At 40.2% G+C, this 13,540-nt stretch overlaps 1 protein-coding gene across 1 annotated transcript; it reads left to right on the forward strand.

Moving 5' to 3' along the window:
- The first annotated feature begins 6,407 nt into the window (after window positions 1-6,407).
- Window positions 6,408-7,424, forward strand: LOC141622797 (uncharacterized). The gene has a single exon (XM_074438846.1). It carries the CDS (start codon window positions 6,489-6,491, stop codon window positions 7,179-7,181), a length of 693 nt encoding a protein of 230 aa, XP_074294947.1. The 5' UTR covers window positions 6,408-6,488; the 3' UTR covers window positions 7,182-7,424.
- Window positions 7,425-13,540: the final 6,116 nt, after the last annotated feature.

A 13,540-nucleotide genomic window follows, 5' to 3' on the forward strand; every position in this document is an offset into this window, starting at 1 on the left:
GGTAGAATGTTCTAAAAGGAAGTAACAAGAAATCATCAGTGGGGGCAGTGTTGTAATCGCGAATAAGGAAGCCAGGTTTGAATGTGACACTTCTGGTTTAGATTTGGTGGGGTGTAAAAGCGTAATTAGCCTGGTATTGAATGGTGTACAACTACATACACTACATGCATATAAGAATACAAATCTAGAATACATACAATACATTTTGTGTGAACATGCATGTTGACATGTTGTTTTAGTTGGTGACGGCTTAGGTAAGACTTGACGCTGCACCGCGTTGATTCACTACCAACATTCCACTTCCGTCCCAATATTATATTACTTTTATACCCCTCAACCTTATTCTGACGCGCCATTTTACGCAAACAGCTCCTTCTCCTTCTCCTGCCCTACCTATTCTTTCTTTTTTTCTCATGCTACCTAGTCTTCCAACATTCAATATCATCCACTTCGAAATTTCTGCTGCTTCTATATTTGTTTACGCAACATTATTGTTTAATATGGTAATATGCATGTGAGAATATATCTAACCCGTTTTCACCTTAAGATAACATTATCGTTCTAAGAAAGACATTATACGTTTGTTTATGCACTCTATTCTATATAATTATTTCACTCTAACTTTATGAGTTGTATTGTGAATAAGAGAAAGTTAGATGTTTATGTTTGCATATTTGAACGCTTTATTTTATCTGCTTATTTCTTACCAATCTTGCGTGTACGAGAATAGAAAAGAGACGATAAGAGTAATTTCATAAGGTGTATTTTAAGTTTAGATGCGGAATTTCGAGTATTTTTCATAATGCCAACAAATTTATATATTTACCCTAGAAGATGCATGTATATATGCATCTTTATAAAAAATACTTTCAGACGAATTAGTTGATCAGGACGGAAAGAGTAAATTAATTGATCAGGAAAGTGGATAACGTTAGAGAAAGGAGATGCAGATAACTAAGTAGATAAGCAAGGAGAGACATATTATGATTATTGATTTATGAATAAAGTGGACTATGGACTATATTGGACTGTTTACCGATTGGTCTGCCGCAAATAACTCCTTACCTTGATTGGTTTGCTCACGCCACACGTTGCTGTAATCTAATACCACAAGTTTACCAAGTTACTTACTATAGCTCACGCTGAGTCATACCTGATGTACTCGCCCCCAAGAGATAAAATTTTGACATAATAATATCTTTACTTGATACTAGTTTTACACCCGTGCAGAAAATTGCACGGGATTCTTTTAAAATTCTGATATTCCACGTCTGATAATTCATATAAATATAATGAGATATAAATATTTAGGTGAAGTACTTCATGATTTCTCTATCTAACTTCTTATTACATATGATTTGTTATTCTTAGAATTATGGATTTGATATGATAAAATTGAATGTTTGAATTATAACTAAAAAAATGTGAGATGTAAGTTAGTTGTTTATACTCCCTCCGTCACAGTTATTTGTTTGCTTTTCTATTTTAGGGATGCCTATAATAGAGAATTGAATCCTCGATACTCAATTTGGTCCGCTTGTCATCTAATGATTGACCTACCCCTTTTTTTGTCTATGTGCTAAAGCCAAAGCAAACAAATAACCGAAGGCAGTACCGAATATGTCGTAGCTTAAATTATAATCCGGAATTAAGTTCTCATATTTTTTATTGACAAAAAGTGAAATAGTAATGAAATCCAACTATCCATTTATCCAAGTAGACCAAGCAAAGCTGACCCGATCCGAATGATCCGAGACGCGAAAATGACCGGAAATGTATCACCCGAAAGTGACGCAATACACCCGAAGTGACCCAACCCAAAACTGACCCGATCCAAAGTGACCCGATTGACCTAAAATGACTTAATTACTGCAAAATTATGACCCAAAATAACATAAACGACCCAAATTGACCTGACCCAATATAACCCGATTCGAAGTGATCATATAAATTATTGGGCCGATCCGATGTGACCCGACCCGAACTCAACCTGAATATCCCATTTACCACGTCTATATCCAAGTATACCAAGCCCAACCCATCATAATTACTAAACCTAAATTCTTGAACATACTTCCAAGTTCCAATCGCCTCCTTCACTTACTCACTTGATCACCTTCTATAGTTCTATGACTTCTATCACATTAACCTTGTATCCATTAACCATTTATTCATAATCAAAACCTCATATATATTCCTCTTATATACACAACCCGTTTAATTCAATCTCATATTCTATAAAACACATTAATTATTAAATACTCACACAATACAATGGAGTCTTTGCACAATTTATGGACTTCCTAACATTCACATATCTATCTATTTCAATCTATTTTTACCTTAGATCTCCCTGCTTTCATGATTTTTTTTTTGTTGAATGCCTCCAGGTAAAATTTTTGATTGAAACTCAAGTTCTAATCATCGCACCAATTTATTTAAGTTGTTCAATCCAAGCTTCATTTTTTTCAACCGGATTTATTTATGTATTTAATTTGGTTATAATTATTTTGATTTTGTAATCATGCCGACATTATTTTTTTCTAAATTATGATTTATGATATTTTTTTAGTGATTTTGTATTTTAAAATCATAGCAATGTAAATTTAATACCACTATTGAATTTTTTAAGTGGCATAAATTTTAATTGGGCATTAAATTGTATCGTGAAGACATCAGTAACAAATGAAGATTTTTTTTGTTTTGTAATTATAATAAACGTAGTATATTGATTTTGTAATTGGTTATTTTGGATGTAATTATTAATCATTTTAATTATTGATTCACGGATTAATTATGAAATGAAAGCATAGTATAATGTTAATTAATCTAATCTTGATTTATTTATGAATCCTATTCATTAAAAGAACAACCACAATGCTGAGTTGTCAGCACGTGGTTGTCTCTTGACTTTTCAAAGCAAAATTTATCTTCCTTATTTTAAGAAACCACTAACTTTTCCTGAATTAATTACACAACCTTAATTTAATTTACGTATACAATGTTCTATTAAATACAAAAATACAAATACCACTTCTACAATACAAATTTGATGTTTTAGTTTATGGAACCCACGTTTTCTCCCTGAATTTAATTTGCTTGCTTCATCTATTTGAGTTTGATGTTTTCTTTTTTTTGACACTTATGATAAATCTGATTGCTTACTTTAATAAAGTCAATTATACAAGAATTACTGCTATTTGAAAAATTGAAAAAAAATGACTTATTTACATGAAGAAGATTTTAATATTCGAAAAATAAAGGAGAACCTTACATTCAATATTTAAACGACGCTAAAAATTATAAGGAAAAAAAATGTAATACTCAAGAAATGAGTATGTTTTATAATATATTTAGAAAAAAAATAAATCATTTCACATCCACCAACAACACCCTAAATTAAAAATATAAAAGTTGAACTCATCAAAATGTAAAAAAATAGTACAAAGTTGGACGGTGATCTTCCAAAAATTAGAGATCCACGATTCCACACGTGAGTTTCGAGAAAAACTGGGTATAGATTTGAAAAAGAGGTAATAAGACGGAGAAAAAAAATTGGATGATTCTTTCAGAAAAATAATAAACCAGTTATAGCACATTAAGACCACTTATTCAAAGTAATAGATGGTGAAAAACAATACTCACGAAATGACAATTTGTAAAAAAAAATAAGAAAAACGAAAAAAAGATAATCACTAAATTTATAATACATGACATTGATAATATGGTGAGAAAAGGGTTGAAATTGCATGTGTGACTGGGTGTGGTTGAAAGTTGAGTTATGAGTGTGATCAAAAACTAATGGTGATCTTGAGGGCTTCTTTTTATACGGAGGCTGATAAATTGTTAGGTTTATTATGTCTTTAAATGGGCTGTGTTTTTGGGCCATGTTTTCTTGCGATGTATTATACGAATACAAATGTACAATGTGACTTTAGACCTGTCAAATGGGTCAGACGAGTCGCGTTCCATGTCAATACGGGACAGTCTACGGATCGGGTTTCAGATCGGGTTAAGGTTAGAACACGGGTAAGAAAATAGTTTCCGGCGATTTTTATTTTATCATTTTTCAGTTAAAAACATACTTTTAAGAATCAAATTAAATATTAATAATATGATTATATTAATTGTTTATCCTATATTAAAACATTTTTTTAATAATTTTATTTATTTATTATAGAATGATATAAAGTTATACTTCTTATAAAATTGATTTTTAAATTAATTATTTAACTAAAAATATTAAAATAATTTTTTATTTACTATTTATCAAATAAAGTATAATATAAAAATATTAGTAATATTTTAATAATACTCTTGATTTATCGTTGACCCATCGGCTCAAACGTGTTAGATCGGATTTCGAGCCTAAAATAAGGGTCATCTCGCGTTCGACTCATTTCAGGTCACCAAGATTTACGGGTCTTTGACCTAAAAATGAGGTACCGTTGGATCGTGTTTTAACAGGTCTTACTGTAACAATCGTGTTTTATTGTAACATATATATGAGAACATATCGTACTTCAACAACTACCCAATCATCCAACCCGAATCCATTACTTACGTTACATGATTACTTTTTACCATCTCCATTACGCCCGATGATTGCAAGGTAACCAAGTGGTTCAAGTCAACCAGTTATCGATCGCGCAACCTGATTAGTCATGATTTGAGTACAGATTCGTGTGGATAATTCAAGACTCATGAGTATTCGAGTAGGGTTAGTTGATGATGACGAAAGATTTATTTTATAGAGTATAATATATTGGATTTTATACAAAACTTAATCTGACATTATTTGGTAATAACAAAACTTGAAATAACAAGCCCTTGCAATATGACATTATTTAGTTACGAGTTACGACATATGTGTCTCTACTAAGACAAACATATTCGTTCTAACCTTAAGACGGGTCAGGTAGTATTAGTAAGACAAAAATGAGTTTACATTTCACCAAAAAAAAAAAAAAAAAAAAAGACAAAAATGAAGTTAATAGGGACTAGCAAAATAATTATTCTATCTAGCCAAATGAAGTAGTATTGGACCTGTTTTATTAGACGGGTATATCAATTGATCTTATGGAGGCCAATTTCCGAAAAGAAGTGATACAAGGATTTGACATCATATACATGAATTATGTTGGTCTTTCAAAAGACGGTCTTACAATATGTAGTAATATGATAAGAGTTTTATAACTATCCACTTTAAACAAAAAAAATTCAATAATTTAAAATAACTATCCAATTATATGAGTCGATCTCACATAATCTTATTGTAAAATAATCTTTTTAATAGTATTTGTGTACATAGCCACACACTTCTAATCTTCATAATTAGGTAAGACTTCTTAATGTATATCAACAAATGACTAATTAAAACATAACAATTGTTTATAATACAATTTAAAATTTAAAAATCTTAAATATGATCATTATTTTTTACATTTTTTTTAATAACAAATTTTGTAAAAGCAATTCCGTGCAATTTGCACGGGTTTAAAACTAGTTTATTTATGAAAGCAGGAACCTAGTTAGGTAGAAGAGAGATGGTAATTAATCTATTTCATAGAACGTGGGTTGCATTTTGAAATAAAAGATTTTTTACCCCCTACAAATCAGGGACCAATCACAATCCTCTAATTGCTTCAGCTTTTATAGATAGGGGATTGCGTGTTATTTTTTTCCCGTTCCACATAAAAGTTTTGGAATTTTTTCCAAAATAGCATTTTAATAAATTATTTTTAAAAATTGGACCGGAAATAAAAAAAATTCAGCATTATATTTTCGTGTACATATAGGATCTATCGTTTTGTGGGTCAGGGAAGTGAGGTTGAACCGTCATTAGACAAGACAAAACCGTCATTGAGCTAATGGCTTGCGATTTTTATTTCGTGGATAGTATAAACAAAATAAACCGTCACCGGGTGCGTGGCGGTGGTTGAACCTAATAAAAAAAACGTTATTTCTAGTGGCGGTTTTCTCGACTTAGCCAAGCCCAAATTAAATGACAATTCTAAATGGACATTTGTTAATTACTCAGTTTTTATAAACCCATTAATTTTTTTATATTGGCCAAAGTCTAGTAAAGTATATCAATTTAGAATAAAATAATTCTACTATGGAGTTTGGAGTATATTCTATAATCTATAATCAATGAATAAAAATAAAAATAAAAAAGAAGAAGAAAAAGTGATTAGTACAAGCGCGTAGTGATTAGTAGTACGGAGCACTAATTAGACTTAGACTAAAATATCTTAGCCCCCAAGTCAATGAGGACAAATTCGTAATTTCACACGCTCACAGAAACACAGAATAGTCCTACAAAGTCGGTTTACTTACTTGCCCCACACTTCATACCTTACCATCTCCTATAAATACTCGGCAACCAGCACCATTCTCATCACACACAATTTTATTCATTCAACCCCCCAACTACAATTACTTACACTCATTCAATTCAACAGATAATAATAATAATAACAATAATAATGAATACGTCAACGATTCCTAGTCATTTTTACAAAGGCGGCGCCGATGAATTAGAGACATTCGTCATGGAGAATTGCTTAATGCTCTTCAAACAACAAGCCGCCGCAGCCGCAGCATCCGCCTCTAGAAACGCTGCGTATCATGTATCTGACGATGTCGGAAGATCTTACCCGTGTAAAACGTGTGGAAAGAAGTTCCATTCTTTTCAAGCACTCGGCGGCCACCGTGCAAGTCACAAGAAGCTCAAAGTTGATAACAATACTACTGACGTGGCGTCCACGGTGGCAGCGAAGCCGAAAACTCACGCGTGTACGATATGCGGTGTTGAGTTTCCGATTGGCCAGGCGTTAGGAGGTCACATGCGCCGTCATAGGGCGGTGGTTTCAACAGCGGGGTCTGCTAACGTGAGCACGGTGACGGCGGAGGTTAGTGATGGGAATAACAGCGTAAAGAAGCGGAAGAACGAGGATGTTTCGGATGGGGAAGTGATGCCGGTGTTGAAGAAGTCGAATAGTAGTAAGCGTGTTTGCTTAGATTTTAATTTGAGTTTTGCGCCGTGGATTGGGAAAAAGGAGGAGGAGGAGGAGAAAGCTGGTGGTGAGGTTGAAGGAAGCGAGATTGTTGAACAAGAAGGCGGAGATGAAGATGAAGATTTTTTGAAGCTGGAGTTGCGACCTCCAATTAGGGTTTGATTAGGGAAATTAATTTGTTGATTAGGAATTAGTTGATTTGTTGATTGGTTGATGATACTGGTGCTTAACAGTCTGATGGTGTATAGACTTTAGGTTCAGAAGGATGTTATTATTAGTTACTCTAATTACATTGTTAGGGTTAGTTTTAATTTCGTTCCATGCCATTATTTGATTTGTTGATTATATATATTTTACAATTTATGTGATATTATATAGAAAATAAAATAAAATACAGTTTATTATTATTGGACAGAGTTTAATGTTTTGTAATTCAGTAAATATTTCAAGTTTAGTGATTCTTTGATTTGAATGAATGGATCAAGTCATGACAAGGCAAGAACGTAATATGCATGCAAAAGAGATTTGCGCCATCATATCATATGCAACACAATTTTCCGGGACTAGTTACTCCAATTGTAAAACGAGGGTTATATGCAGTCATGAATCATGATCCATCCATAGATCTAAAGTTAAGTTAATATAATTTTCACATTAGGATGCTTCTTATTAGACTCCGACTCCTTGACTATGACATTAATTTTTGACTTTTGGCGGTCTCTATAAGATATTTTGTAACATCTAAGGTATATATTTCCGTTCATATTTAAAAAAGATATTTTTCAATATTAATCTTTACAAAGTTTAAATCTAAGAAGTCAAATAGGAACATTATAAGTAAATTGAAGAGTTCAATATATAGTCGGTCGGTACTTCAAATTTTTCATGAAATATAAAAATAAAACTTATTGATAAATATGGTCAATCGTCAACAACAAGATTGTGAGCCAAGAAAATGATTTTTGTCTCATTTTCTTGGCCGGTTAAATTTTACCTGTCTCATTTTCTTGGCCGGTTAAATTTTACCTTTAATACTACATCCCTCGACATACATAATTTACACATTCTTTGTTATGGCAATCTATCATAACTATAATTAATGGTAGATGAGAGAAGATAGAGAATATATCACTCAAATTGAATTGAACAAATTACTATGCATGGTTTACATTGGAAATTCTCACTTCAAATGTTAGAATGCTAAAGAGTAAGTTCAATCGTAAGCTAGTAGCTTATCTTTGCTATATGAAATTTTAAGCTACAAAATTTTTTAACTAACAATGCATTCCAATGGTTTGACTTAATTTTTCACTAGCGATTGGACCCTTATTTTAAGATACTAAGTCCATTTAATCAAATTCAAGCAACTAGCTTAATGAAGCTAGCTAGTAGTTTAAACAAAGCTAATTTATATGAACATTTCTAATGACTTGACTACTAGCTTGCATTTTTTTAAAATTACAAGTGATGGGGCATATTCTGCACCCGCTGACCAAGTCAACATATTGAGCAAGGTCAAAGATATCCACAGCAAGTCAACGGCTTAGACAGCCTAACCAACGAGGCCTGTCGGCCTGTCTCTCGGGTCCCGGCCGGGGCAACTAGCCAGCCGGGGCACACATCCGCGAACTCATATCCAAGACCCCTCGGCGGCGAGTCAACTGGGCCCGCCGGCCTGCCATGGCCCCTCGGCCGAGGGTAGCTCAGTCTTTCCACCTGCTAGCCACTTGGCCACTTGGCCACTACGTGACAAAAGGTGAAAGTCTATAAATACTCCTCAACTATCATTGAGGAAATGATCCATAATTTAACCTAAGAATCACTATTCATCTGGTAATATCTTCCTTATCTCTCTACAATACATACTTCGCCAAGTAACAACAACTTATTCTCTCTAAGTTTACTGACTTGAGCGTCGGAGTGAGTTCGCTCGGCCCAAAGCCGAGCCCTCAGTTTGTTCATCGTTTCAGGAGACCGCAAGGAGGATTCAACTAAAGACGTCATTCTACAAGCACGGGTGGTAACTATCACTGCTCTGGAATTACACCCGGAACAATTGGCGCCGTCTGTGGGGAGTACGATACTAGAAGCTAGTCACATTCATTCCCAAACAAAAAAGAAAAACCAAAACAAAAACCCACCCAAAAAGCTAAGAAGATGTCAAAACAACAAGAGGTATTCGTAACTGACGAAACCGAGTTCTGCCAAGATGATACCGTCCACAATTCTGGAGTTGCGCAGCCCTCCACCGGCCGGGTAATTCAACCGGAGTACGGGATGCCAATAATACCAGATACGCCGCTGCCCGCCAACCAGGTCACCATCATGGGACGTGTGGTTGATGTAGCAAAACTGAAGCTACTCCTGGACCTCATTAGTAGTACGTCGGCTCACACTGTCACACCGACAAGAGCGGCGGAACCCGTCCAGGAGACCAGGGCCCAGAATGTTCGGTGATGTTCGGCGAGGGGAATGCGGCGAAGAATGTCCTATCTGAGTTCGTAGTCATTGACGGCTCGTCCGCCTACAACGTCCTCATAGGCCGCGTCACTCTGAGCGAGGGCGATGCGAATGTCAATCCGGGCCCTGACACTGATGTATGTCTCGGACCGGGGGGAAGCGCATAAGCTCGTCTCCAAGGACGAGAAGGACGAGGTGGTCAACACCCAGATATCCGCTAGAGGGTGCAACATGCAATCCCTCAAAGTGGCAAAGAAGTCAGGGAAGGGGAAGAACCCATCTTTGCAGCAGGAGGGCGACCCGATGAATACCGACGTCGGCATGGTTGAAGGAACCCCGACCAACCAAGAAGAGCCGCATCCCGGCGTATGGGAAATAACTACTGACGCGCCCCCTACGGCGAACAGCTCAGGAGCCGGCATCCTTATCACCAGCCCAAACGGGGACGTGTTCAAGCACGCCTTGAAATCTACCTTCTCGGCCTCAGACAACGGATCCGAATACGAGGCGGTGATAAAGGGAGTCGAGTTAGCTAGGGCTGCCGGGGCGGAGCACGTCGTGGTAAAAACATGCTCACTTTTGGTGGCCAACCAAATCAGTGGAGAGTATGAGGCTCGAGATGACGGGATGGTAAGATACCTGGAAAGGGTGAAAGCCGACACCGCCAAATTAAAGTCCTTCCAGATACAGTACATTCCCAGGTCCGACGCTCTCTCAAGACACACCGGCTGACAGACGTGGAGGGTGCGCCTTTGATAAGCCATTGGGGCGGACAATCTCGGGAAAAATTTTGTATAACGACGGAGGTGCCCGAGACAACTGTGGGCACCCCGACGCATGTTTATTTCTAATGAAGAATGGTCCCAAGTTTTCCATCAAAGTGTTCATTTCCCCCATAGTCACTGTCAAGAAGCAGGCGCCGTCGCAGTCACCCCAAGAAGTAGACGCTACGGCAGTCACCCCAAGAGGTAGACGCCGCAGCAGTCACTCCAAGAGGTAGACGCAACGGCAGCCACTACCAGCGCAGTTGATACTCGCAAAAGCGATCAGCATGCCTCAGGAACGTTAAACACAGTTGAGACACGCATTCTAACTGCCTCGGCCATACCGAGGTAGAAATAAAAGAAGCGCTCAATTAATAACGTAAGAAGACAACTCAGACGAAGACAAGAAAAGACCTCGGCCAAGCCAGAGGCAAAATAAGCAAGCTCTTATTAAAAATTATTAACAGGTTACAAGGAGAATACAGACGACGGCCGTCCCCATAAGGATAAGCCAAAACACAACCTACCAAAGTTGTACAAAATACAAGGAAAAGAAAGGTAAAAGGTTACAGACATATCATTTAAGCGCCAAAAGATGGCAGGGAGGAAAGGCTTAATAATTGGCCCCCGAACAGCTAAAGCTATCCGAGACGCCGGGCGAGCCTGGTGACGACCGCCCGTCTCCCTATGCCGTTCTTTGCTTGCCATCGCGGCGTTAGCAAAGATCGTCCTTAATGGGCGACCCAGAAGCTGTCTCAGCTTCCTCAGCAGCCGCAGCCTCAGCAGCCTCAGCTGCCTTCATCCTCTCGGCTTCCTCTTTGGCCGCCTTAGCCTCCTCAGCAAGGGCCGCCCTCTCCGCGGCCGCCTCTTCCTCCTTCTTCACCCTTACCTCCTCCTTGGCCTTTTCCTTCGCGGCTTCCTCCTTAGCTTCGAGCTTGTCATCAAACAGCTCGTCAAATCTGTCCCACGGAAAGGAGCCATCAAGAGGGAAGAGCTCCTCAATCACTTCCCTGGCAGCTTCTTCGGCCAGGTCCCGGTATTGGGCGCACATGTTAGGGAGAAGAACGGTTTGGAGTCTCTCAATGTCCTCCTCCCTTTGGGCAATGATAGCATCCTTGTTCCGGACCACCTTCCCCCGGACTCGGAACAGTCCCTAAAGTCGTTCCTCGTGTAAGGTAAAGGTCGGCGTGCTTCGAACGAGGTCACGCATCTCTCCGCGGCTTGCCGGCCTTCAGCCCGCCGCGGCCTCGGCCTTGGCTCTCTCGGCGAGGACTTTCTTTTCGGCGTCCTCCCCGAGTTTTCTCTCAAAGACGGACTCGCCTCTTGACCTCGGCCTTGGCCCTCTTAGCCTCCTTGTTTGCCGCGTCAAGTTCCAGCCTTAGCCGCTCGAGCTGTGGGGCAGCCTCAGCCATGGTCTTCTCTTGCTCCATAATGTGGGAGCCGGCTAGCTGAGTCCATTTTGCCAGCCTCTTGCCTATTTTCACCCCCTCTGCCACAAGCTCGGTGGGGGAAACCTTCTGAGGTAGGGGATCGACGGTGACATTTCTACCACCCGCCTTCTCAGGCTGCTTCTCCAATTGTCGCACAGTGAGAACGGCGGCTGCCGACGGTTGATCTACAAAAAGTCAATTAAAACATCCGTGTCAGTATACATGGACATATCGGAAAGCCTCTCATCAGGAACGCCCAATGAACCGGCTAAGTTTGAGCCATAGGATAGATCGGTACCAGGCTTGGACTTCTTTGTCGGAGGGCCCATTTCCTTGCCGCCCTCGGTAGCAGCAGCGGCAACAGCAGCAGCAGGGGTGGACCTTTTCCTCTTAAGGACAAGGGGAGATCCCTCCGCATCAGAGTTCTCCCCATTGGTGATGTCAACGATCTCCACCGTCTCCTTCTGGACTGAAGGGATGGAAGGTGGAACGGATGTCGGCGCCGTCGCCGCCGAAGATTTTATTTTCCGCGTTCGGCGCGGCATGTTACTAGCAACCCTCGCCTGGGCCGCCTCCACATTCAGGCCTTTCAGCTGCTGATCCATCAGATGATTCGGCGACGTCCTGCGATCACGGGCCAGAGCCCTAGGGTGCAAATCAGCAACGGTCTTATCCTTGTGCAGCCCCATCCTCCGAAGGATATCCTCAGACAGGTCCGGTCCAAAGTGGTCTGCAAAGGAGGCAAAGCAAGAGTTAAGTAGAAGTAAATCGAAATTCAAGAAACAGAAACGTTGAGAGCAGAGATGGGCCTCACGCCGACCCCACTCACCCTGCGCTAGGGCCGGTATGAGGCCGACATGGCAGAGCGACTCATCTCGAAGGATGATCTGCGTCGGGGATCCATCTTTTCGACACCCCACTCTTGTCCGTCTCAAAGAGCCTCATCGCCTGACCTCTCATCCTCATTAAGAGGGACCTTGTCGGCGTCCATCTTAAGCTTTTTCCGTTTGACCCATCTGTCATGCTCCGCCTCAGTCTCGCACCGCAAATTAACTTGGTGCTGGAAGGACCGGGGCAGCGGATAGTCATCCGGCACCTCAACGTACACCCACCGATCTTTCCAATCCTTGCAGGAGGAAAGCTTGTCAACGAAGATGTAACCCGGCTCCACTTGCACGCTGTACCATCCGACACGACCGGGAAACGACGGCCGAAGGTGGTGAAGCCGACGGAATAAATTAACCGTTGGGACCTCCCCCTTGAAGAGACAGAGCCAGACAAAGCCGACTATGGTCCTAATAGCCAACGGGTGCAGTTGGGCCACGACGACGTTCATGGCTCTAATGATAGCCATGACGTAATCATTCAGCGGAAATCGGAGCCCGTACTCCAAGTGCCGGATGTATACGCCGGTGCAACCGGTGGAGGACAAAGATGGCCTGGCCCTCCTCAGGGATAACAATTTTGTACCCCCTGCCAAAGTGGAAATGGCCCTCGAAAAATGTCTCGCCGGAACAACTGGCGAACTTATGAGTCCAGACACGGTCCAGGCGGACCTTACAGGCCTCGCCGTGGTCCATGACGTACTGCCTCCTCTCATTAGGACGAGTCCTCCCAACATCATCACCGTCATCGTCACCATCATCATCGTCGTCGTCATCATCCTCCCAGTCCTCCAAAACCTTTTGGTCGACCTCGGGAGAAGGAGACCTAGGACCCCCGGACCTTAGCGGGACGGCGGCCAGTGCCTCCTCTTCATCCGACGCGACAGGAACCCCCGGCGCACGATTACTAGGTCCGGCCTCAGTAGAAGACATGGTAGCAACAGTTATTCAACAAAATAAGAGATCGAGAAAAGTTTGTTTGT

This window comes from Silene latifolia, chromosome 1 (genome assembly GCF_048544455.1).
Source record: "Silene latifolia isolate original U9 population chromosome 1, ASM4854445v1, whole genome shotgun sequence".
NCBI classification, from domain to species: Eukaryota; Viridiplantae; Streptophyta; class Magnoliopsida; order Caryophyllales; family Caryophyllaceae; genus Silene; species Silene latifolia.

What these genes read in the sequence shown, in the direction of transcription:
- LOC141622797 (XM_074438846.1), top strand. Translation starts at nt 6,489, where the DNA reads ATGAATACGTCAACGATTCCTAGTCATTTTTACAAAGGCGGCGCCGAT.